The following is a 27,653-nucleotide window of genomic DNA, read 5'->3' on the forward strand; positions in this document are numbered from 1 at the left end:
GCAAAAAAAACCATCTCGGGTGACACAGATGGGAGCCAGAGAACAGCCCTTAAAAACAAAAAGCAGAGCATTTGCAAATCACAGGAACAACTTCAGCTGGCTGCACACACGATCTCCGGTGACAGGGAACCAACAAATCCACAAGGCTCCGAGCTCGATGCAGATCCCGTTGAAGAAACCGATTGTTCACACACCCAGAAACCAAACATTTGTGGAAGTTCTTTTGAAAGAGCACCATCTGACACGACAGTGGGGATGGAGTTTAAAGAAGTCAACAGCTTCCTTGTTGAGCAGATAATAGAATTTCTGTGAATGCTGCTAAACAAAACCTCTTTGGAGGTTTTTACTGCTTTACGTCCCTCTTGACTTGCCTCCTGTGACTGCCCACCAGCTCACTGTCTTCCAAGGCACGATGAACCTTTTCACACAGACTGAAGTGCACAACATGGAGTAAGAAATTTTACAAGAGGTTCAGTGTAACAAGAGGGGACTAGATAACAGAAGCTTAAAAGTTTTTAAAAAAAATTAAAAATCCCACACTGTTGTATACTAAATTGGCTTTGGTTCATTCCTTAAAGGTGACACTGGCAATAAACACCAGCACAACAAGTGGTTTGGATTTGGTGTCTGTTTTATCTGATGGTTGAAGTCTTGCTACAAGAACGTAAACATCCAGGTTTCATTCCTGGTAATTCCTGCTTTTCATGCCTTTCAAAGCAACAAAGTATTTGGGAAACCAATTAATAAAAATCTAAAGAAATGCATAATATATGCAATATAATTAAACATCTGCATTTACTCAAACACCCCAATAAAGCCAGGTTCTTAATCCCAGTCAGTCATGTGAATGGTACACTGCAGAGGAAAGTAATGAATGTTTTGGCTACAGCACTAATTCTTTTAAGTGAATAAATATATTTGCTTTAAAAGTAATACAAAACATGCATGTTCCTGTCCACATTCTCGAGAGCTGTCTCTTCTTCCCCATCCTGTATTTAATGTACAAACGTTTCTTCAATTTAGTACTGTTACACAGCTAATTAAGAGGGTACACCAGTTCTTTACCACTAGCATTCAGATCTGTTTCTCTTCAACAAACAATATTCTTCAGAACTGAAAGTATAATGTGAGCAGACTGATTTTATAAGGTTCTCAAGTTTATGACATGAGAAAAACATTTTCTCATACTATAAATTCCAATGATTTATTTTAAACTAATTTTTCTAGCCCCACTGATGAACTTACATGTACAATACTGGTTTACCTTTTAAACAGCAAAAGTAGTAATGCATCAGAAAGAAACAAACCCAACCACCCACCACTGGCTTTGTGACTTACAATAAAAATCCAAACTATAATTCACATAATTGCTGTTTGTATGTTTATTTTTTTTCTTCTGAAACGTCCTAAAATGATGAAATTTGCCATGGTATATAGATATACATCAAGCAAAACAGTGTTTTATGGTGATAAGAGGGATGACAACAGTTTAAGAGATAAAAGTGATAAAAGTGCCTGTTTGTGTCCAGAAGAATGAACTGTAACCTCTCAGTAGGGAGGTTCAAAGTAAAGCTTACTCAAAAAAAACCCCAAATTTCTCTGTAAGCTACATATTTCTTACAGCTAAAAAGAATGTACAGTACTATCATGGCTTACTACCATTTCTCAGATGACTTCCAAATGTTTCATTACTCCATAGCATGGGATACAGTTTCTGATCCAGATGCTTAAAAGAACAAATCTAACAAAGAAACTTAATCTGAGCTAGACTTGGCAAATTTTCCAGAAAAGGAGTAGAATGATGTTTTGGAAGCTGCTCAAACAAAAGCCAAAATGGAAATATGCCTCTTTCAACCATACCCTAGGCTGCAGTTAAAAATAAAAGGACACTTATAGTTTCCACAAGTGTGAACTGCAGCTGAGGTTTATGAAATATAAAATGTAGATGTCAGAACTGGCCAAGGAAAGTTGTTTGCTTTTGTGGTTTTTGTTGTTTTTTTTGTTTTACTTTTATCTGAAGTTACAACAACCACTTTTTCCACTGCATTAAGAAAAAGTAATACATAAATGAAAGGTACAAGAAAAATTCTGTGCAATTAGAAGGAATATACTCATTAGCTTTATATTATTACATCTTTAAAAATAGATCACACAGAAGGATATAAATGGGAGAAAACAGACATAAGTCCACTAAATAATCCGCGTGCTGCTATATGAACTTCAACCTGACCGTTTCAAAGCACTTAATGAGCACAAGCTAAACGAATGCAGAAGTTTTTCCATTTACATATCAGGAAACCATAGGACAGAGAACTCAGAGAAGTTGGGAGTCACGTACGATTTACGTGAATTCAAATGTGCTGAGGTATTGTTTTATCTGATAGTGTTCTTTCCTTCCCTGAAGACAGGCACGGCTAAAAATCTTTGTATAGCCACGCATCTATCTATAAACACCATAAAAATCTTTAAAATCGTGGCCAATTTTTTTTATTATTATTATTTCAAGCCCTTCAGAGAGGAGAAAACCAAATTTATCCTTGGCTCCAATGACTTCAGGCAAAGAATTTGGCCAAGTGTTTGTATTCCATCAAGAGGAAGAAACTATGAACTTAATAAAAATAACCAATACCATATACAAATTACATATGGAAGAATGGTGGTAATTGTCTGTCTTTCTACCCCCTACCTTATATTATTGCTGTATGGTAACAATTTAAGGACTAGAAAAGTTCCCAAGCTAAAATTCCTGCACTGAACGACCCAGACATAGACACTGCAGAAAATACTCCTGCACGCCACAGCCTGCATGGGCTGAGGTATTCTATAGAGTTTAATTATGTAAATCTATGTCACACAACTTAATTTTCTTCTAATTTCCCAGAAATGAGGAATGCCTTACAGAACCCAGAGGTATCCAACTCAGAAAACATCTGCATCAAATCTAATTCACCCTTTCATTCTACTACAGCCACTTGGCTCTTAAAGTGTGAAAAATGGCTTTCACTTAGTAAAATTAGTGTCAAAGTACAATTAGTGTCAAACTACTTGAAAGTACCTTAAGAATGAAAGTCAAATTGCAAAATTCTTACCTTGACTGCAGATTTGCGTTTTATGAGAGAACAGAAATTTACAAAAAGGTGGAGTTCAGCACACAGAACTGATGAGAAATTTCAGTGCCTCTAGCGAACGAAAGTTCTGTGGCACTCAGAGCTTTAGCAATTTATAATTTAATTATGTAGAAATGTACAGTAAAACTTCAAAAAGGGCCTCACGTATAACAATGTGTATGAGATGTTTAGACTCATGTCAACGAATCATGGAGCTTTTAAATTTTTCCTGTGCATGATTGCTATTCCGTTTTGAATTCACACCCATAATGGCCAAGATATTTCCCATACTGATAACAAAGAAGGTTTTTGTTACTGGTGATCGAGGGGTCAGTGGCAGCTGCACTATGTGACTGACATAATCAGTATAAAATACCAGCTTGTCACAATGGATGTTCATTCGAATATAAAACAACCAGAATGTTGAATCTGTAATTTCAGCAGCTGCTACTGTACACTTCCCACAACTCTGTAAGCATCAGCTATCGGTGCAATAGCTTCCTGCTTTCCCAGATCTAGTTTTGTTGATAAAACTGTTTGTGGTCTTATACCATAAATCAGATTCCTGAAATGATCCAGCATAAAAACACCCCCACAAAACAATGGTAATATTTTTAATCCGAACCATTCCAGAAATACATTTTTCAGTGCAGCTTCATAAAGAGCTGCCCTAATGCAACAGAGGACTACACTGCTCTCAAAGTCCAGCCTTGGATTTTAAGAAAAGAAATAAAATATGGCAATTGGCAAAATTAGCAAGAAATATGGCAAAATATGAACTCCAAACTATTCCTTCTCTGCCCATGCTTTTTTTCTCATACCACTTTCACAGCAGCCCCACAGACTGGTGTGCATCCAAGCAGGCCCATTGCCAGTTACTTGGGTCCATTTGGACAATGCAGTCCTAAGGTGAGAAGGGCACAAGATTATGGGTGCAAGAGTACATCCAAAGAGCAATTGTCAGCACCAATGATTGAAGATTATCCTCAGGTAAAGCATGTTGTATGGGATGCTGTGAAATCATCCTGCAGTCCTTAAAGAGGCATACACAACTTCATGCCTCTAACCCAGACAACAAAGAAAAATGGGAAAGAAAACATATCACTGCATTTACTGATATCTCCTTATTTACCCTCATAAAGACTCCTTACACACATGAAGACATTTACAGAAGCTGAAGAAACGGTACTTCTGGAGTGTAAATCAACTTGGCTGACCACCATAAATTGTACCATGATAAAACCTGGAAGAAGAAATGGACTTGGTGACCTAAGAAGTTGGTTCTGTCCCTGTGCTTTGTAAGGCCCCTTCTGCAGCCATCCTTATCTGATTAGAAGTTACTCAAGAGTTCTCTCTTCTTGCCAGCATGGCAAGATGGTAATATTCATCTGCCAGCTGTTAAGTATCTGGTACTGTAATTCATGGGGCGGAGGAAAATTTAAGTCTTTGAAGACAACAAAAGCACAAACAACTGTAAGGTGGCACTCAGCGCCTGACATGTTTCTCACTAATGAGGATTTAGTTTCACTTAAATATAGCCCTCAAATAACTCAGTAAACAATAATATAATCAGTCCTTGATACATAGAGCTTTCAGGCTTATCAAAGAATAATGGAAGCATGGATACGATAGTAAATACAAGGAAGACTTTGCAATGACAACATGGCACACACATGTATCTATAAAGACATTTGATAAGACATCATTTACCCTTATTTCCAGAGCCATAAACCCATTTCTTCTTCTTTAATAAGGTACGTCCAACAGCTTTAACAATATTCACAAAAAGGCTGCAAGCATTCTTTAAATGAGAAGGTAGGAGCATCCTGCAAGTACTTTTTTCAATGCGTTCCATAAAATTCAAGCTTTAGTGCCATATGAAAACAGCAAAGACAACAGAGAGAAGACAGAAGCAGCAGAAATGAATGCATTTTTGGTAAAATGAAAATAAAAAAATACGGCGGATCCAAGGTTTCTTTCAGCCATATGCCCAAGAGCGAACAACAGTGCAGTAAAAAAGAAATTGGTGTCTGCATTAAAAACTTCCATTTTTATTTTTTGGAAGATATCTGTCCCTCATAAATATTCAGTAATGATCCATTAAACATGAGATGTTTAAAAAATAACTTCTGACTAACCTGCCCCATTTATTTTAGCTCTGTTTGCAGCAACCATCACACTGAAATAGTGCCAGCTGACATCAGCGACTGTTCAAGACTAGCCAAATACAGTTAAGACTCCAAAATATTTAATGTAAGTAATGTTGGATGAGTGGTATCCTCCTGACTCTCAGAGATACCTTTTTCGTTGCTCAAATGTAATAAATAATTGCCAGCTAGGAATGCTTTTCTTCAGAAATACTCACTGCATTTAGGTTAGATTGTCAACAACAGGCTAAGAAAGCATAAGCTGTTGTAATTGTTTTCATGATGCTTTTTTGACAACAAGTCTTGCAGCTGCAATCTGACTACTCACAATTTCTAAACCAGATTATAAAGCTAAACCCACACAAACCCTTAATAGATCAGGGTTTTATTTCCAGCGCTGCAAAAACTTCAGTTGTGGCCAAGTCTTATCAGCTATGGTGGCAGACAGATTACAGAAGATGTGCCACGGATAAGTACGAAGCACCACCAGCTTAAACCAATTACACACTTAGCACAAAGTTGTCAAACTACAGACAAATGCCAAATCCTAACATTTAATTTCTATAATGCTTATGAATCTTAAGGAGAATTATACTGAAAAGAGAGCCTGTAATAAACGCAACGACTGGGAGAACATAAGGTAGAAGAAGCAGTATTGGGAAATGGGAGCTTTTAATGGTGTATAAGGGAACCATGCTCACTGAAGAATTACCATTAAAGAATTGACACCGTTTTTATTTTACTGTAACTCAACTGTTCAAGCCTATCTGCATATATTCACTGGCTGACATACCTACTAACATACCTTATACCTTAGGCCAGCTGACAGTACTTTCTTATGCAGTATGAAATAGCATAAGCAAAACCTATCCATAGCTGTCCTAATTGCTCCTTACAGGCAGGAAAACGTGTGATAAAACGCATGTTTTGTGATTCACTTCCTCTGGTTTACTTGCTTCAGTGCTGCTAACCTGTAGCTTCTGATGGTCTTCCACAGAACTCTGGATAAAAAAATCTAGACAATCACTGTACCATTTAAGGCGCATAATTAGCAATTATTTCATGCACACTTCACAATAATAATCTGTTACATACTAAGGGGAAAGAAACATTAATGAGCTACTTCTGGTGCCGCTCTGTGTACTGTGTTTGCATAATAATGAGGTCCAATCTGCTGGAAAACACATAAAGGACAAATTAATAAGGTCGTCATTTTTGTCTAATGATGCTTAATACAGTTTTAGCAATCTGCTCAAGACAAAAGACGGTCACTCAGACATAGCCGATTATGCATTCGCGTGGCAGATGAAATCTTTATTAAACAGAATGATGAATCTGATTAACATGCGATAACAAATATACAGTCTGCGAAAATGACCGCGCCACCTCCTGCAAGCATCCCTCACGTCGACTATTAAGGCTTTACTCAGATTGAGGTCAGACTGGTATTCCCGATAGGCGCATTAAGATAAAAGTTTGCCAAATGTGGTAACATGATGAGCAAAACAATATCCTGTTATATAAAAGCTACTGCCTCAACAGCTGACTGTCTAATCAGTGATAGCAACAACTCCTTAATAAGTTTAAAAACTTAATCGTCAAAGTTTCCTTCACCTTTTCACATAGAGAAGAATTATATCAGCTCGGCTCCCTCTTAAAGCATCCTGCTTCTAAGTGCTGTCATCTACCAAGTTGTTCTAGTTGCACAAAGACCACAAACATGAATACACAATTATTTAGAGCCATCTAAGGAACATAAATAACAGTATGAACTTATATGCCATTGATGTCACATAAAGCCTGAATAACCTAATGGAGGTTTCTAGGTCAGCAGCTAGCATGTGATGTAATTGAATTTGTAGAAACATAACAGCAAATCTAAAAATCTTATTTTCAGCATAAATGTGTAATTTATATATAAGAAAGTAGGTTCTCAAAAAAAGATTTACCAAAATTTAATTTGATAATCACACCTGCAATTTAACTCCTGAAAATACAGCATTACATCTAGTGGGTTACCAACCCTAGAAGTAAATCACAGATATCAAACCCAGTGATTCTACATTAAGCTTGTTTTGCTACATGATTTCTACTAAACGAATAATTCCCCATCTTCCAGACCTAACTGTACTTGATTTACAGAGAGCACATGACAGAAAGTACTTTAAGATGACTTACGATACCTCGTGACAACAAACATGATTTAACATAGGGTAGGCAGCACTACAGACTACAACGTTAATTTCACTACCAATATATTGCTCAATAACAGCAGGATCTGGTATTCAACGATACACAACTGGGAGCTAAAACTGACTCGATCACACTTCTTCATTTAATGCATGTGTGTTTGTTCTGGCATATGGCAGCATATAACAAATCATAATTTTATACTCCCTTTACTCGTTCTACATGTCTTCATTTACATTCACATACTCCCAATTAAGGAAAAACAGCCACTTGATTTAAAGCAAGGAGATGATAGAATTAAAGCTGTATTTACCTCTAACATCATTCATTGCCAGCCCATTCCACCTTTCTAAATAAGGAACATTACTTTTACCAGAGAAAAAAAGAAGAGTGGCTTCTCCACAACTCTCACATTCAAGTCATCTGCCATATAAATCTAGTCATGGCACATACAGTTTGCAACAGATCCAAAAGAGAGATGTCAGTTCTGACAATTGTTTTACGGGTCTATTGAAGATAATGGGATCTTTTTTTCCCTCGAGTCTCTTTGAAACAAAGACGTGCATTAAGAGATTAGATATGTTTCTACTGAAAGCCACCAGCTTGCAGAATGACTCCCTAAAGCCAGATGTGGTCTTTTTTAGCCTGTGTTGCTCTTCCCTAGCCTAAGAGCTTACCAAGATTTCTTTCCACTGGACAGAAACAGAACATAAGAAAAGAGAAAGAGACATATTCAGGAAACATAACAATTAACCACATCTTTCTAGGTAAAGAAACAGAAGAAGTCAGGAGCTGCAGGTAGGCAAAGAGCACAACACTTGTTTATGTTAGACCAGCAAAAGCAAAAGTACTTGTAAACCCAATACCAGCTGATTACACATTTGTACCTGCTGCATCTGGTAGGAAGGGAGCCCCGTCCCCCTTCAATTGCCTACACAGAGAGCTGCATGAATGAAACTGCTGACATGGTTCAGTTTGCACAGCTAGTATTGAAAAACATCAAAGTGGAATTAAATTTGATTCTCTATCACAAATTAAATTCAATTATCTTTCTACCCGCAGTAGAAATGGAGGAAAATTCAGGAGATAGGTATCCTGAGGTTATTTGCAAAGTTCATTCACGATGAATCCCGTTCTTTACCTTAAAGCAAAGCTTTATTAAATGTACAATAAAGCATACATACCTTTCTCATCTAGATTTCAAAGAGTTCTATTGACTTTGCTAACAGTGTTTGCTAACCTTACTGGAAACACAATACGTATAATTTTTGTCCTGTTGACTCCTTTAGACCTTACCCATGTTAATTATTCAGGGTCTGATTAATATTTTTGTGTCTGATGCTTTGTTCTGATTTTCCCTTCATGAAAGACATGGATAGCTGCTGCCTCTTTTCCTATCCCTCTTCATAAAGCATAATACCACAGACATTGCATCAAATTAGATGTAAATAATGAAAAATGTATTAAGGTATCTGAATACAGTTTTTAATATAGAAAATAATTTCAAATCTCTGTAGTAGAAATCAGATGAATAATACATAATCAATCTAGGTAAAATTTTCATTCTATCTTTAAAAGAAATTGTATTTTAATATTTACAGTCACTCAGTAACCATTCTAGTGTACAAAATAAACCAGTTTACTTACCCATGACTGTGCTTTATTGCTGAAATGAATAACCTCAGCTCCTATCAAAGGGCACGGAGACATTGACTGGACGAGGCAGTTCCTGCACTGTAAGTAACTTGTCAGAGAATATTCCTTCTCATTCCAAACCGCATTTAAGGATAAACTGGCATTCGTGCCTTTCAGAAAGAAAGAAAGAAATGCTTCACATCAGCACCAGGAGATATTCTAAAGAAGTTAAGAGATCCTAGGATGCACTTCACAATTCAAAACTTAATTTTCATATTTTAGCAGAAAGTCACATGATAAGGAACTCTTACTCATCTCTGCGAATTCAGTATCATTTAAAATAGAGCCTGTGTGAAAAAACCCACACACAATTGTGCTGTCCCAATAGTAGAACTGCCCATGCACTTGCAAATCCCAATACTTTCCTTCTGGCTTCTGTCACCTGAATGTTGCCAAAGGATCACACACTGCAGTCTGATACCTGTCTTCATTTCCTACCAAACACACTGCAGCTATAGAGACCTACTTTATATATCCACCGTGGCCGGGTATGCACCTCTAATTCATAAGTTTTATTTGTTATAAGGAATGTGAGCAATTCTCTTTTTGCTATTCTTATGCTTTCTTTTTGATCAGAATATTACGTAAGGACATGAGGAATTTGGGAATGGAGAGGAGCCTGGTGCCCATCGTCAGTGTTTGATTAAACATAAAGAGTTCCACAGATCTCAGCAGAGTTCTGCTGCTGGCTGTCTGGAGCTGTGAGCAAGCTGGTCTAGAGGAAGAACCAGTGTAAACTCAAACTACCACACTGGCAATAAAACATAATATTGTAAAAAGAATTATTTCTTAGCAGAAGCATCATGAGGCAAGATGATAAAGAGGTGAAGATCAGAAAAATGAAATCAGGGTTACACAGCAACAGGTAACTGAAAAATCAATACCCAGATCTGACACAAAGAAAGCAATGATTGCAGCAACCACACTGAGCCAATGGGTAACGAAAGAAAACAAGTAGAGGGTACATTTTATAACTTGGTATCGTGTCACTCAAAAGGAGGAAATTTCCTAATAAGCAAAATATACAGAAAAAGATTTAGTATAGCTTTGAACGTTTTATGGAACAATTTAATGAAAGACAGGTTACAGTCTTTTTTGAACACTCAGGCGTTTCTCTTGGCTTATAAACATCTTCCAGTAAAAATATCTGCAAAACTTCTAAGTATATTGGAGACTAAGTATTAATGGGGCAAAAGACTTGTACTGGTCCTCTCTATAGAAGGAAATTTCATACGTAGATCAAGAGATAAAAGCATGTTACCAAAATCAGGAGTAGCTGGAGGAAATAAAAAGCATTTCTTTTAAAGCTGCAGGGTTTGACAAATGCTAAGTGGTATTTATCAGTAATCAGTAAAATTTACCTTTGCTTTTCACTGGCATCTGATAAATCTTCAAAGTTTCTTTAAGATGACTGAGACTTGCAACATCTGTGATGACCAACATCATGTTATCATCATCTGAAGTGACATCTAGTTCACATGTACAGTTATTACTGGATTCCTTACTTCTTACATGTGTACTTCTGAAGAGTTTCAAGATTACTTTCATCTCAATATCACCATAACAAGTTTTTCTCAAAATGCCTACAATTTAGAAAGTAGGGTATAAGACTTACATATACACATGGTTTTGAATGCAGCACTGTTCAAACATACTGCAAACTTTCCACATTCACAAGATGGTAACTTAGGCCCTGATCCAATACTGCCTTAAGTCAGTGAAAAGACTTCTATTAATGTAAATGGACCTTGGAAGAAGGCCTTATTTAATTTTATTTTTTTAATCCATCCAAAATTTGCTTTTCAGCAGATAGTTTTCCTTTTGCTATAACTCCCAAATTGACTAAGGAGTTTGAATTCATTTTGGATAAAGTCACATATTTAAAATTTTCTTCAAGCTATGTCAGATTATTATGTTTTAAAATTCTCATCAACCGACACTTGAAATTCAATTTAAACAGCATTAAACTTCTTAGCGACAATGGACACCATGGTAACTGTTAGCATTAAAGTACCTCAGCAGCTCTAAGTGATTTTATTTAACACATAGGATTGCATCAAGAGCTTTTCTTCTTGCTACTATCTCTTCTTTGATGCCAGTTCTGTAACTGTTTCATTACTTAATGAGCTTCTGGGGCCATTAAGAAGGGATGCTGTGGGACTATCCCACATCATAGTGGTTGCTGTAAGCATAACTCTGGGTAAGAAATAGGTCTCTGCTCATGTCTCCATCTCAATCTTCTTATCATTTCTAGCACCATCCAAAAATCCAGTATTCTGGCTTTCTTTCAAGCTCCAGAGATGTACTTCAGTGCATACAAAGTCTTCTTACCTTTTGGTTTGTAAAACTGGGACCAGTTAAACCCACAACTATCAACTATCATAAAAAGATTCCTACATTCTCCTGGCATACAATGATTTCATATATCAAATGCGTTACGCACCTATTTCTAATTGTTTCTGCATGTAACTGATGACAACACACTCTAATTAGACCATTACCACATATGGCCTAATAGACTGAAAATACAGGGCGTTCTTAAGAAGTAGAAGAGTTATTACTAACATCAGCTTTTAGACTTTCCCAGAGTGAAGGACATCACAAAAATAGTAGAGGCAACTTTAGAACACATCTAGTTAATGTTTCTTAAAATGTACCAGTGGAAGGCGTAAAATCAAGCTGAACTAATATGATGTAGGTTACATAGTGAAGAACAGCAATGTAATCCTACAGTTCCAGTTTGTCAGTAGAACACTCAATGGCCTCATTACAACTTGTATTAGCTCCCTAGAGTTACTGTGCCAAGACACTACCAACTGGTAGCAAATTAACACTTAATCCTGAGAAGCAACACACCCCAGTGAATGGGCGACTGTGTTACAAATAATCTCTTTCAGCCTTCCATAATGCCAGGACAAGTTGCCTTCAGTTAACTCTTCAATGCCACTCAGATTACCATTGTATTTCAAGATAAATCAATATATCTGGAACAATCATGACTTACCAAGCAAGACAAATCTGTCTGGAAAACTACAATAAGAGTAATTTATTTTCACTGAAATACCACCTAGAATTTCCAGTCGAGAAATTAACCAATTATTCTAAAATACCCCCTCAGTATCCAACATTGTGAAAGTAAAAGGGTGAAGAATCCTACAGTTCCCAACCTGAAACAAATGATCAGTTTCATAGGTCTTACCTTCTGCTTTTGGTAGTATTTCTGCTCCGCAGATAATACAATAAAGTCCTCTCTTGCAAGGCTGTTGTTGGTTTTCCTTCTAATAAGCCAATATACGAGTTAATGTGAATAGTCCTTTGCATATACTAGCTGTGCATCTATGTACATTCAAGGACTTTAAATATAAACATTAATAAATGTATCAAATCTACTTGAGATACGAAACGCTCCAATTTATTCAACTCCACGTTTATCATTTATATTAACTCATAATGTAGTAAATGCTAAAATCATTTAACCTAACCTAAATAGAAATGGCTTTGTATAAAATATTTTACAGCCAATAATGCTGCAGACTGTCAGAGATTTAGACTAGAATTCTGCAGAGGAATCTTGAAAAATGGCCGACAACTCTGTTTCAGTATGGTTATGTTCTTATACTGCAAATCATAGAATCACTAAGGTTGGAAAAGACCTCTAACATCAGTAAGTCCAACCATCAATCCTGCCCTAAAAATTACTTTTGAGAAATTGGAATCATGGCTTATACTGAGGCAGGAATCCCATCTACAACGGGTTATGAGATGAGTCTACATGCTGGCAATAGCTGTGGCTTTCATCTATGCTAACAGGACTTGGTAACACTTGGCCTTTTTGTTTCACATGGAAAACAAGGGTTTCTATTGATTGTAAAGACCTAGAGCAAACCATACAGACTACACACACACTGTTGCTGTGTGTTTATCCATGGATCATTTAAAAGATCATATAACAGACTGTATTTCCCCTGCAGCTTAACATTCAACAATAATCACTTCAACAGTGATAGTTATCTACAGGGTACCTTTTTTTCACAGGTGTTGCCTCTTGCCCTAACAGTAGATTTTCGTCTTCTGTACTGTCTCTGAACTTTCAATCCTTTAATAAAGTCAAGATATTATGATTAGACATAAGAGATCACGTCAAACTAATACATATATGAAGAATTTTCAGTAATTTTGCTTTTCTACATTTGGGAAATCAAGCAACTCTAGGAAAGCTGGTTCATTGATTTTGCTTCCCTTCCACTTGCAGACTGGCAGTATTTAACATAATATTCTAAATTGCCATACATTTTTTAACAAAAAAAACCAAATATTCTTACCCACTGAGATACTGAATGTTAGAACTAGTTAGAAGGATCAAAGATAGAATTTACACGGCTTTTACACCAAAAGAAACTCCCCCTTTCCTCTTCTTCCTCCTCTCCACCATTTCCTATGGGACAGTTCTTTCCAGAAGCCAGTCCCACAGAGAACTGCAACCTTCGATCAATTACTTAAATTTTAATCTGAAGTAGCTACGCTTCTCTTTAAATAAGTTCTATGTTTAAATGGCTCCCAACATTAGAGCTTGCTTCTACCCTATCAAGTGGGAGCATGAACATAGTTACCATCATTACCTGATGACTATGGGAATTCCATAAACCTAAACGTGATGCTTACACAGCACCAGTAAAAGAAAATGCTTAACCAAATGGTAAACACTGCATAGTAATACTGGTTACAGAAACTGAACAATATTCTTTCCATCCTTGGACCTAATTTTATAAAGTTGTATTTATTACATAAAGAGAATTTAAATCACTTTTGACATGAACACATTCACAGTTATGTAGAGGTGGACATCAGAATGCTATTTAGATAAAATTCTGTAGAAAATGATCAGTAAAATTTTACTCAGCTGTCACTCAGAACATACAAATGGCCATAAAGCAGCTGTAAAAACCTTGCATCTGCATATTAATACACGATAGAAACAAACAATCTTTTCTTGAAAATCATGCCTGACATTTTATTACAGCAAAATCTTGGTTGGTGTTTTGACTGCAGTAAATCAAAGAAGTTTTTAAATGATTAAAAAAAAAAAAAAAAAGCAGACTGAGGCAGATTTAAAGTTAGTTATGTACAAATTTACATTGTTACATATGGCATAGAAACTGTGCATGAAGGGCAAATGAGTCCTCATTTTGATGAGTACATACAAAATCTGACCCCCAAAGGTTATTACCCCCCAAAAGGAAATTTTAAAGAAACCTCAACTTTCATATAAAACAAAAAAAGATTAACTCAGAAGTCTATCATCATCAAATATCCAAGTGTGCAAATACTACTATTGCACAGCCTCTGTTTTAACACACTCATTTTAACAAAAGAAATGTGAGGGAAGAGAGTTCTGAAGAACATACATCTATTTCAGTATCCATTCTCAAGCTACAGTATTACTTGATCTGCAAAGCTGCTGTTACACATTTTGAATTAAAAAAACCCTAACAAATGCAGAAAACCCTAATTTTATATGGATTTTTTGCTTTCTGATGTAAACTCAACTGCTTGTGTTTAATAGCAGACTAATAAAACCTGTAAGACTCAGACCTCCTCGCCGTACAAGCAAGAGAATTTTCACACATGATACCTGTCCTCTGGTCATACAATTAGGGTGAAGAATTTTATATCTGCAGATAACTGAAGGGTGCATAATTTGCACAGTGAAAAACAAAAACAACATGATATATTGAACCTGATAACAGCATGTGAAATAGAATGTGAATTGGAAAGCAATCGTTGCTCTCCAGTAAGGCTATGTTGTAAAGACTGCTCATCACATTTCCTATGGAAGCTGTCACTATGTGCTAGTATTGTCCAGTAAAAAAAGTGACACACCTTTATTTCTTGATCTGGAAAGACTGATTTTCCGTTTTTTGGTGTCCACCTCTTGAGATTCTACCTGTTCTGCTTCTTTTCCATTAGTCATCTTTTCAATATTAACTGCACTATTCTTACTGATATCATTCAGCATTGTTCCAAGTAAACCTGTGTTTCTGACATCATCATTAGTAATTGCTTTTGGCTCACTTAGTGTTTTTGAGGTATTGATTACAAAAAGATCATCAGCTACTGTGGGTTTTCCACATTCAATCTGATTCTCATCTGGATCTAGTGGTCTCATTTCTTGTTCCTCAGATTCTGCATCATCATAGAGCTCTGGAGTGAAGTAAAGGCTCTCATCCTCAGCTTCTGCAGACATGTCTAACACTGAAAGCTCAGGCTTCCCTCCTACTGAAGGAAGCTCACTACTGGGCTCAATGTGAAGCTTTTGCTCATCAAGATGCTCCTCAGCAACTGGAGCCTCTGTATTTTTGACTGAAAAATCAGTTGTTTCCAAATGTGACTCTGGTATACTTCGTTTATGTTCTAAAGTGAAGGATGACTGGCACTGATTTACACCACCAATAAGTTCACTAGCACTGTTCACATTCTTTCTTTGTTTGCTGCTTGCTGTGGACACGCAGTTCGTGGCTACAGGCAAAGGTGTTGAAGTCAGTGGTTTAAAGCAGCAGAGCTCTTTCATAAAATCAGAATTAGTCCGATCACTCTTTTTTTCTCTCTCTGTTTTAGTTGCAGGCCTTCTGGGTTTGGAGTCCATATGTTTTCTTCTTTGTGTTGCATTGTGAGAATGACTCTCCACATCAACTTTCTGGCCACCTGTGAAAAATCACAACACATTAATTAATTGTATATGCCTTCCCCCTGCTGATTTACAGCATGTTTAGCACATCAAAATTACCACTGTTTTATTAGGTTTGCAGATATTTTATAATGCTCATTAAGATCCAATACAAACAAAAGCCCAGATGTTACAACTATCTTTGCACATGAATTGTCTTAATGAAATCAATAGATTAACTGGCCCATGTAAAGTGAGAGCATATGTACAACTGGATTTCAAAACCTGTCTTTTTTACTCTTTATTCTCTTACATGATTTACATCTATCTTACTAGAAGTGAAATGACAAGCTTTTCTAAAATTGAGGAAGGGATAGTTGCTTGTAAAGCTTTCATAGGAATTGATTGTACACAGGGAGTCTCACTGTATCTAAACAGCAGATACAGTTTGAATCAAAGCAATAATTAAACCTTGCAATAATGTTCAAAATCATGTTTCAAGCCTATTTTAAATTATCTTCATATTTTTCCAATGACAAAATCAATTTAAGTGAAAATAATTTTGATTGCACTGCAAACCTTTCAAACATTATCAGTTGTTTTAAGAGCAACTGCAGTATGCTGAGCACAGCTCATATACATACGTGAATAATTATTTATTATATTATTTATTATATTATATTATTATATAATCATAGCATTTCAATACTTAAAAAAAATATATTTGTTTCTTCCAAGAGAGATATGAGTGAACACTTGAAATTGTTAATGAAGCCCTTTCCCCCCCCCACAGGAAATGAACATACTTTGCTGCATTATTGCTGTGATATTACTTGGCTGATTTGATGGTTCGGGATTAATTGAGTCGATGGCTGTAGTGAAATGAGTTCCTGGGACCAAACTTTGCTCCTCAGTTTTAACAGGAACATCTGGTGACAGGTGAATAGTTGCCTCCTGTTGAGAAGCTGATGACAGCTCTTTTGAATTTAAAGGTACATGGGAAAATTCATTGCTACCCTGTGACGAAAAATCAATGCCTTTCTGGTTTCTTTCAGCAAATGCATGTAAGGATTCAAGTGCACTACCAAAATTTTCATGATGCTGGACTTGTTGACGAATCCATTTAGATAATCCTAATGGGGGAGGAAAAAAAGAAGCATTACAACAAAACTACATTATGTATACCCAGTTTTATTATTATTATATATGCACTGCTTTCATGCCTGGGTATTCATTTTTCTTGTTATTGAGAATTATTAAAAAGAAACTTAGAGTATAGATAATTATGACTGTACTAAAAAGTTATGACAAAAACTAGAATTTAAGTAAATCAAAGCTTTATTTCAGATTAAGCAAGATATTCAGAAATAACCACAACTGTCAATTGCAAAAAAATAAAATGCAATATGCTTTCACACAGCAATCATTTTTACAGCTCTCAAACAGCAGAACAGATACAAATGTATCTCAGGAAGCAGAAGGGATATAATTTGAATGCATTTGTTGTGCAAAAGACATGTCAGAAAATGGTTTGACTTGTACCATGGCAGCTGAGCTCCACCTGCTGACTAGACAGCAACATTATCTGTTGACTCCTTCACAGATCTTTTCCAAACCGATCAGGAATAAAGACACACAGTGCATTGTCTCCTAAGCAATTTCTTTTCAACTGCAGATTTTTAGTTTCATGGATATGCTTTGTTACCTACTACAATCATATTTCTGTAATCTTCATTTATTAATAGGAACTTTCCCAAAAAGATTTATTTATTTTATCATTTTAAACAGCTTACCAGTTATGTACTTGTTAGGGTTATTCCGGAAGCGGTCATCAACTAAGATAAGGGCACCCCAATCACTCCTATGCCTTATACACCTACAGCAATGAAAAAAAGAATGTCTGTATAACTAGAGGCCATATAGTAAAAAACTGTGGGGATCAGACAGGAGAAATAGTAAAGAGGCAGCCTGCTGGGATATGCAAAAATATACAGAGCATCTCCCTCCTCCCTTGCAGCAAATAATGTTCATTCTGGATGCATGAATGGTACTATCAGAGTGTATCACAGAAGCTTAATTTTCCTTCATTTCCATTACTACGTGGAAACAAATTAAAACCAAACAAATATTCAGCATCTAATCAAACCATATATTTGTTTTCTACTCTTAACTGGACAAATTAAATACTGAAAGGAGAAAACATAAGAAAAAAGGAGAAAAAATTAACTCCAATGCAATGGCAAGCATGTGGGGTTTTTTAAAATGACCTAGGCATTTTCATAAAGCAATGTATAGAGGTGCAGATCAAAGCTGTGGGTGATACTGTTTAGTTTGTAGCTGAGGTTTTATAGACCTCCAAAAATGTTCCAGTATTCACTTCTCACGCATTGACATTTTTAACATTATTTGGATTTCCATACTGCCTCCCAGTAATAACATGAGTGAAATATGGAAAACAATCTGTCAGTGATAGTTCAGGATTATTACCCCCATTGCTTAAGAAGTGGACAATTTTTGAAGACATTTGCAAACGTACACGAAAACACAAGTGTATCAGTCAGGGCTTAAAGTGGCGACACCGAAGAAACGATAATTGTTCACATTTGAGATGTCTCCACAATGAGAAGAGCTTTATTCAGAAACAGGCTTCTTCCCACTTCTCATTTTTAAGGGTTGACTCATAGTTTAGATGAATGACACACGCTGGAGAGACATCCTGCACTTGTAGGAGAAGCAGCACTGCAAGGAATTCATTGCATGGTGTCACCTGGCCATACACACCATCTGTTCAATTCCCAAAGGCTGCTGTTTCATTTCAAAGACTCGTGTTACTTCATATACTGTAAGAGCACTGAATTAAGAGAGAAGTGCCAGACTGAGGACTAGCACACTTCTGCTCACTTCCATCCCTGCAGGCATCTACAGCAACTACTGTTTGTGTACCTACAGCAACTACTTCCTGTGTCTGCCCCAAGAAGCTATACTTTATAATAACTTAGTAGGCTGTTCTGTTCTTATAAGAACTGTCATCATTTGCCATCATTCTTTACCAAACCTCAGCCAGTAAGGACTTAGTCCAACAATAATGCACACCATTTACATGTTTGTTTCAGAATGGAAGCCTATTTCCCCCTGTCAAATTTCGACTAGCACAAGTTCATTCACATGACAAATGATACAACAAGCAATTTCACTAAAGCTAGAATCAAGTTAAAATTTATTTTACAGTGACAAAGCTTCAAATCAATTTCTTACTGCTAGCACTGCACCACTTCTATTAGCTTTTTTCTTAGCTAATTATAACTAAGAGGAACTCAAGAATGTACGATCTAAAGCAACAAGAATTTACAATGAGATTTTATTTACTTAGACTATATTGTCTCAAGTTTGTTCCTAAACCTCCATTCATATCACTGTATGTTGTCTGTGCCTCTATCATACAGACCTATAATATACATACACGTACAGCATCTACATTAAATGCAGCTGATAGATAGCTATACAGTAGCTATCTGCATACAGTAAACTCTGTTGGGGAAGGATGAACTAATTCTGTTCTGTTAATAAAATTTGAGTGAATTATTTCATTTCAGAAAGTAAGCTATACCACTTCTAAATCTGGAAAGAGATCAGCAAGCATGATAACTGAATTGACCTTTAGCAAAGGCCTGCAAAAAACAGAACAAAACAAATATTTATCCCTTTCAAAAATACTGTAGGATAAACATAAAAAAAAAATTTCTAAGCTCACCAAGAGTATAATTGGCACATTAGAAAAGACCTAAGATTTTTTCATTTGATTTGTAAGCTCAGTAATTATTCCTCCTCTACAGATGCTTTCCTTTCTGTATCTGGAGTAACAACAAATGAACCTGCAGCCTAACTTTGCAGGATGAAAAATGAAAATTCTGAACTCTTAACAGTGCTCAAATGCACAACAACCAGCAGACAGCTGCCAGTACAGAGCAGCTGAATACCTGATTTATGCAGTATCAGTTTTCTGGTCTGATTTACCCCGTGTTAATAACGAGGAATCAGTCATTGAAGATGTCACATACAAAAAGTTCTACAAATATGCATGTTCTTAATCACACTAGGTTTACCTCACCTTCCCAGGGCCTGATTCAGAGCCCTGTAAGCCTGGATTTCATACCACTGGCTCCCTGATAAAAGGCCTCTTGTAGTTTTATGCTGATCATTATACTTCCTCTTTAATTCAACCTAAAAAAGAAATCACAAAATATTGTTTGCGATTATGCTCTTAAAAAGAAAATATTTTAAAATGGAAAAAGAATCAGAGCCTGATTTAATCAGTGGATATTATAAGGTAAAAAAGAGTTTCTTAGATAAAACAGAACAGAAACAACATTGATAGAAAGTCTTCCAAGTTTTGTCTACAGTTATCATTTATCCACAATAGTGATGCAGCAAAGGCTTCAATGTTCCAAGCTGCCAAAGTCAAAATATGCAACTGATTCATACCTGCAATTTAAATGGACCAAGTACAATAAACTGGAAACATATCATCAGATCTGCTATGCAGCAATCGGAATTTGAAAACATTCAGTACAAATTTCACAACACAGAAGACTGCACCTGCATTACATAAACACTTCAGGAGCGTTTTAACAACAATGACTTAATACACAGAACATTTCTAACCATAAAACATTTGAAAGGTCTCATATCTTTGGCCAAGAGAGTCCCTTAACTACAAGGCTCAAGTTTGCAATCAGCGGGTTATGAAGTTGGGAATTCCTCTGGTGTGCCAAAAGGAAATGCTGGAAGCTCCAGAAGACAGCAGCTCTATAACCTATTTTGGTGCAGAACCCCCTGAATGTTGGTTGCCAGTAGCTGTACTTCAATTATTAACCAGAGTGCGTGCCAGGACACTGCCTTATTACCCAGCATCAGTACCCAGCAGGCAGCAAGCTGCTCTAGCCACAAAAGAATGAATTCCACCACGCTCATCGGGACGACCATCAATACCCCTTTTACTCACAGATCATACCAGGCAGACGTAGAGGGTTCTAATATTTACTCAATCTTTGAAGGCATGTTTGAAGTGCAGAAAAATACACTGTAACAGCACAATTTGAAGCAAAAACAGAGGGGCCACGTAATTGGCTCAAGCTGCAACAGTACCCTCAGAGCGAGCTCCTGCTGCCCACTGCCTTTTGCTGTATGATGCAGTATTAAGCTGCCCAGTATTTCAGGCTGGGAAATAGCAGAAGAAGCGGCCTCTCCCACTGCTCCAAAGGCAGCTCTGACAACAACTGCAAAATAAATTCCTCGATTCCCTTTTCTGACCATCTGGGCAACTGCGCGTGAACTGCCTGACCTGAACCGGAGCAAGAATTGGTTGAACTAACATTATGCACAGTTATAATAACATACAGCAAAAGAATTTCTCCTGACTGTGGGGGAGCTGATGGTTGCGTTTGTTGAGGTTTTTATTTTTAAACAAACAAAACTACACCAACAAGGGTCCTTCCTTTGCTCTTTTGTACAGTATTAACCTTTCTAAACTGACAAGTGAAAGGACACGCTTCAGGAGAGAAAACAGCAGACTTCTAACCTCTTCTGACAGGTAACTTTCAAGTTGGATTTGGGTAAGAAATTTTATTTTATGTACTTATGCCCTTTAAATTGCCTGTCAAATTTACAAATTCAATCTTTACAGCCAGAAAATAAATTCAGTTTGATTTCACAGATTTAATATTTGTTCCAGTCACCCTGAATTTATTGACTGGCATCTGAGGTCTCCTTTGTAATTTTCAAAACAGAAGATGATTTCTTCCGAGCAGCATAGGAGCATTAATACCATTCTTTAAGAAGGAACCAAAGCATAACTGAGCATTTCCACATATGTAGGTGCTACCTGGAGGAACAACAGGGTACTCCTCAACATTGGAAGTGAGGTTGGAGAATTTCACTCAAGTTTTTAAAAGCCTAACCAATGGCAAATGGTAACAGGAGAAGGCAGTACAGCCAGATCATCTCCATCACAACGTATTATCCTGTAAATAAAATACACTGATACTACAAGCCAATGCATGTCAGCATTATGGAAATGTATACAACTTGTAATGCCCATCAATAATGGCATTTTGTTTTTCAAATTATAAAAAAATAAGTCACTATTTGCGTTGGTCTTTTCTATCTTATTGAATAAAGGGTTAACAGAAAATAAACACTGGGTTTTCTCACTTTGACGATCATGTCTCAGCATGAGATGACAACTTACGTTGCTGAGAGTTCAGTTTTCATTATAAGTCTACGAAAGGTAAAAGGCCAGGGCATGTCATTTTAATGCAATCAGAATCTATTTCATTGTATAACTCTTACATTACCAAACATCAAATCAACGCCCGATTCAAAATGACATGTTGCATATGTGAAAAAGCCAGTCTCTCCTGCTAGCAAATATCCTAAATGCGTAGTAAACCACAGGCTAGAAGGGATTAGTTAAAATGTCAGAAGACAGCCTTTTACTTTTACCTGTTCATCCTTAAAAATATACTCTTAGCTATCAGGCATGCTTTACAGACAAATAGCTTCAGCAGGCAGCAGCAGAAGGCCCGTGGCAAGCTCTGCCATCTTGTAGCTGTCAGACAGATTAGGCTTTGATCTATCTGGGAGGTCACGGTCACATTCACATTTACTGAAGTCTAACAGCATTATACCTGCTAACCGCTCGTTCTTTTAATGCTTAATTAGTTCGACATCTTTCACTACAGAATATCAACTGAGAAATAGCAGCAAAAAGTAAATGCCATGAACAAACTTTCCTATTTAAGACTTGGAAAAATCTTTGGAGGCCGTTTCTACTACCACTCTAAAGAATTTTTGAATGTTTTTTTTTTAATCCAACTCAGTAAAACAAGTTTGCTTTTTTTCCCCAACAACTGCATTAAATATTCTACAATTCTCATTATACCGCATTTTGAAGTGTTGACAACTCAGGAAAAGAGGATAAACAACAAGTACACACCTGAAGAAACCCAGGTTAATTCAAATGATATGTAAATAAGTAACAAAGTAGGTTTATACTGTAGTTAATATGGACTGTATTTGTCAGCCTATGACACGAACCTCAGAAGAGTAGAGATTGTTTCTGACCCCCAAAATAACATGCACGTGTACCTGCAGAAGCCTGCAGCCTTTCAGCAGTATGCCTGCCTGACCCAGATGTATTCAAAATTAACACAACGTGGCTGTACCTAACAGCAAGATATAAAAATAGTTATCTATTATGAGCTGGTTGCTTAAACAAGACAAAAAAAAAAAATCAGTGGAAAAAACACAAAACCAGAAGAGGCATTTTTTCTTTCCTTAGAATTGAGTTCTTTCATTTCTGCAAACAGAATTCTGCTCCTTACCAACGTCTGCCCTTAGGTCAGCACCCAGCAGTGCTGTACTAGGCTAAGGAGTATAATGCAGTATAACTGCCGGAAGGACAAAGGCAAATAACCTGAGAGCTGTATGAATACAAACACACACACATAGGCAGGGATACAAAGACACACTTGGAAACTCATGCCCAAATCTCCTCAGCGTTCTCCTGCATGGAAATGAAAAACAGAAAAGGAGTATGAATATTTTCTGGCATTTCAGTAGCTTCTTTATCACAGGACAAACAGCAACGGAAATGAAGACTACTGTCTGTGTCATGCAGTGAACTTCACAACACGCATTTAAGGTTAACATCTAATTCCCTGCCTCCTGAAAACCAACAAAAATTCAGGTGATCACCTCATTCCCCACTTTCACCCCTTGTCCCCTAAAAAGACATAAAAATGGTTTTTAAGCAAATCTACCCTCTTAAAAACCTCATGCATCTCTCCCCCACCTGAAATAGCAATAATCAGGATTCTCCAAGAATATGCTTGCCACCTACTTTCCTCCTGATGAATGCCAAGGAATCATAAAAATCATGCAAGTGCAGGAAAGTAAAAGACATGAAAACTTTTTTTTTTCTTTTACATGTGAAAACTCTTAAATGGAAGAAGCATTAAATGGCACAGCTTTTAACTTCCTTCCTTGCTTCGAAAGTAGTAACAACATCTGAGAGATTTAAGACTAAATAATGCACGTACACAGACACAGGCGAGGCACAAGACTCACCTATCTAAACACAGCACCTCAACTTATTAGCCCATTATTTTAGATGAAAAGTATTGCAGTAGGATATTATCTTCAAATGCTCCAGGCATTCCAAGTACAAACAGATTTAACATAACAGTACGAAATAAGCAAATGCTCATCATCTACAGTTTATTAGAGTCTGTGTATTACAATTACTTCTGAAGGCCATTCCAACCAATTCATGTATCTAAATATTGCAATCAGATACATAAATAACACTACTCTGCTTTCACACACAATGCATTTAATAAAAGAAAACAAACAAAACTGTGAGCAAAGTAACACTGTATACTACGAAAAGGTTGATAGGGGCTGGAGAGGCTCAGTGCTGCAGCTCCATCCTGCACAGGTCTCTTTACCAGGTGAATCACCTCTCCCCTTGCAGGGGCTTCCAATTCAAACCAACAGTTCTGAGCAGCAAAGCCACACCATGGCATATCAGACTACTAACTGGCCAACCCTACCTTCAGGGAAGAAAAGCAGCAGTACCACTTTATGCAAAGCCGTATTTCCTCCCTTATGTGCTCACAAGTTATTTTATGACTAAACGCTTCCCAAGTATTCTCGCTCTTAATCCCAGTGTTAAAGAGATGGGAAGCTTATGTAATGCTGCAACCTCTGAACACTTTGAGTATTGTCAACTACACCATGTGGCATCTCCGATCCTGGAGTTTCACAGTTTGACAAACCTTGTAGCACATTCACCCCAGGCCCATCTACTCATCTCAGTCTTGTAGGCTTGGAGGGACTGTGAACAAGTGACTTGATTAAAATCTAATGCAACCAAAACTGTGCTCTGAAGAGAAAATTCAATCCATTTCCACTGAAGCAGAAGTGAAAAAAATCAAGCAGCTTCCCCTGAGGTACAAGGTTGCTGTGTACGCTCGGTGCTGCTGCGGCAGAGGTGAAGTGGTAAGTGTCAGTCATCCTTACAAATCCCCAAGGTGATAGCTTCACTTTTAAAGCTTTCAACATACTTTGACAGTGAAGTAAAAACTTAAAGGTCAACGCTACTTGCTAAGGATAAGATAAACACAAGAAAATCACTTCAGAATTTTTTATGGATCATAAAAGTAAACTATTAAAGGTAAAGGAAAAGTTTTGATTTGTGGTATTATTTATCCAAAGGCTTAACTTCCAGATATATTCAGAGATGATTTCTGTAATCTGTGGCAACACATTGACATTAGCCTTGCACCAGTGGAAGAAAAATGCCATCCAGCAGCCTTACAAGCAAAGCTGAACTGAAACGTTACCTTGCTTAGCCACAGGAATGCTCTATTCCACAGGATTTTGCAGCTACTCCCACAAATGGAGCCTCCACTTAAGAAAAGTGCAGATGGCTTTGACTTTCTACAACCATTCTTGTTTCAGGAAAGGTGGGAAATGAAAGGCTTCTGTGATATTCTCCTGCTGATATAAGCAGCTGTTACACCATCACCTATTTACTGCATTGCCTGTGAAATGTTACAGCAAAGCAGAACGAGACCTCACCTCTACCAAAACTTTGTTTGAAAAGAGACATAAAAATAATCTCAAGGAAAAAGCTTATTTTAATATACACTTCCACATACATACTTGGCAATGGAAGTATCTCTATATCCTGACCTTCGGAGAGAAGAAAAGTGATGGAGGTGTACAATATCCAGAGCCAGCCACCTTGTGAACGTGCGACCCAGCACGCTGCCTTAGTCCTTCATGAACATCAGAGCAGATTGAAATATTTACAGTGTAGTGCTGCAAGATACTACCAAAGTTGGCTGATTTTTTAAATAATAATAATTTTTTTTCTTTTTTTTTTTTTTTTTTTTTTTTTACAAAATTTAGAAGTAGGTTGCCCCAGTAAGTGTATAAATTTAACACTCAAAGATTTACTACATAATACTGTACATTCCAATGCTGCATTTATTGCTTACATACTTCTTGTTTTAAGAAGCTACTTTACAATTAAAGCATAAAATAAAATTGAATATGAAGTGTGGCATGGAAGAAAGAAATGTAAGTGTGCACACACAAGAATGAACATACATTGCACTTTTACCCTACTCTATTTGTTCCTCTTAAAGGACATTCAATAAATAAGAGGACATTCAATAAATAAAATACTACAACGCATGGCTTTCCTATGAAAGTTCCATTCATTTATCTCTGCTCCTTACTTTATTTTTTTTTTTTCCCCCTTCAGTAATAGAGTGAAGGAGAAGTAAATACAGATCAGGTTTAGAAAACCATTAAGATAGATGATCACACACAAAATAAGACCACTTTCTACAATCATTTAAATCACACTGATGCCAGGTCATCTGCAAATGATATCTCACATATTTTAGGCTTCTATGACATCAAATTAGACAGGAAAGATGATGCAAAGTTTCTCAGAAACATCTGAAATGATACAAACATGTCAATTTTTTTGATCCCTCCAGAAGAAACTTCAGCCTTTCAGCTGCTTGAGGTTGCACGTAACCAAGAAAATTGTAACTGAAATTGTGTTACTTCACATTCTACAAAATACGATCGCTGGAAACAGTAAAGAAAAAATGTGCTATCGTAGTTCATAATCACAGTATGGCAGTGGTGGGAAATACTTCTCATTAACAGCAAACTCAGCTACAGTTCTTGAGTCGTGTCATTGCACAGGAAGTCCAGCCTTATCTAGTTTCTTTCTTTTGCACATCTATTGCTGCTAAAGGGTTTGACTCTGTTTTCCTCTCTATTTTGCTAAGTTCTCTTCGCTGTTATATGATTATTTACACTCTACTGTACTACGATCAAAAGCATCTGGAAAGGTGGAAGTGAAGAAATGCTCTCTGGGAAAGTTAGCTTAATGCTTGCACTTCAGAGCCGCCCATTATCAACATTTCATAGCGAGTTCCTTTATTTTCAGGTCCCCAGGGTAAAAGTAGTAAATTATGACTTGAACTACACAAGTCACACTTGGCTCCAAAATCAGATTTTCCTACCTCTAGTTTCAGGTCCCAGAGGTGGGCAGAGGAAATCCTGGTCACAGCCAAAGAAGTCATTTTTGGCTCTGAAATGCATTTTCCTGCTTCACAAGAGCCAAACTCTACCATTGAGAGCACCGTAGCTTTAAGCAATACTTCAACATTTCTTTTATATATTTTGCTTTAGCAACCTGATTCCTCAGCAATATGAAACCATTTTCAATCATACAGAATTACAGGTTTGGTCTCCCTTTCTTAACACAGTATTGTTATTATGAAGCACACTTATGAAACCTAATCATTGCTTTCTTCCTAACACTGACAAAGAGTTTTAGACTCCTCTCTTTGTGACAGTGATTGAATGTAAGTTACCATGGGCTTAAAATTCTTAGGTGAAGCAACTGGAAAAGAAACAAAAATACATTCCTTAAAGGTTCTACACAAAATAATGCACATACAAAAGCATACAGTTACTGAAAGAGACCAAACGCTCTCCTTTTAACACCTGAAGTTGTAGCATATGTTTACAACACACATATGGAGAACATAATATCGCATATTTTACAACGTATTTGGTGATGAGTTTCTTGTCCAAGAACGATACCTGGATCCAAAATGTTAAACAGTGGGCCTAAACAGTATGTTAGCATCAGATAACATGTATGCAGCACTACGCATCTTTTTCTGCCACATTATTTATGTTCTCTAATATTACGGTTCACTGGAATTAGCATCAAGTTACAAACCATAAAATTTA

General features: G+C 36.8%; 1 protein-coding gene across 10 annotated transcripts in view; it reads right to left on the reverse strand.

The window, feature by feature from the left end:
* Positions 1–27,653, reverse strand: part of BRIP1 (BRCA1 interacting helicase 1) — a 109,708-nt gene that overhangs the window by 45,419 nt on the left and 36,636 nt on the right. For 9 of the 10 annotated variants that reach the window (XM_042830464.1, XM_042830463.1, XM_042830466.1 and 6 more), the window contains exons 17-24: positions 19,912–20,024; positions 17,597–17,679; positions 16,610–16,936; positions 15,020–15,841; positions 13,162–13,235; positions 12,339–12,417; positions 10,501–10,722; positions 9,092–9,249 (exon numbers count right to left, since the gene is read on the reverse strand). In XM_042830464.1, the coding sequence (XP_042686398.1) occupies positions 9,092–9,249; positions 10,501–10,722; positions 12,339–12,417; positions 13,162–13,235; positions 15,020–15,841; positions 16,610–16,936; positions 17,597–17,679; positions 19,912–20,024 (1,878 nt within the window). The remainder of the gene's footprint in view (positions 1–9,091; positions 9,250–10,500; positions 10,723–12,338; positions 12,418–13,161; positions 13,236–15,019; positions 15,842–16,609; positions 16,937–17,596; positions 17,680–19,911; positions 20,025–27,653) is intronic. The other variant, XM_042830470.1, reaches the window with a different exon arrangement.

This window comes from Centrocercus urophasianus, unplaced genomic scaffold, assembly GCF_019232065.1.
Source record: "Centrocercus urophasianus isolate 14NV4802_14NV808 unplaced genomic scaffold, USGS_Curo_1.0 seq_33, whole genome shotgun sequence".
Classification (NCBI taxonomy): domain Eukaryota; kingdom Metazoa; phylum Chordata; class Aves; order Galliformes; family Phasianidae; genus Centrocercus; species Centrocercus urophasianus.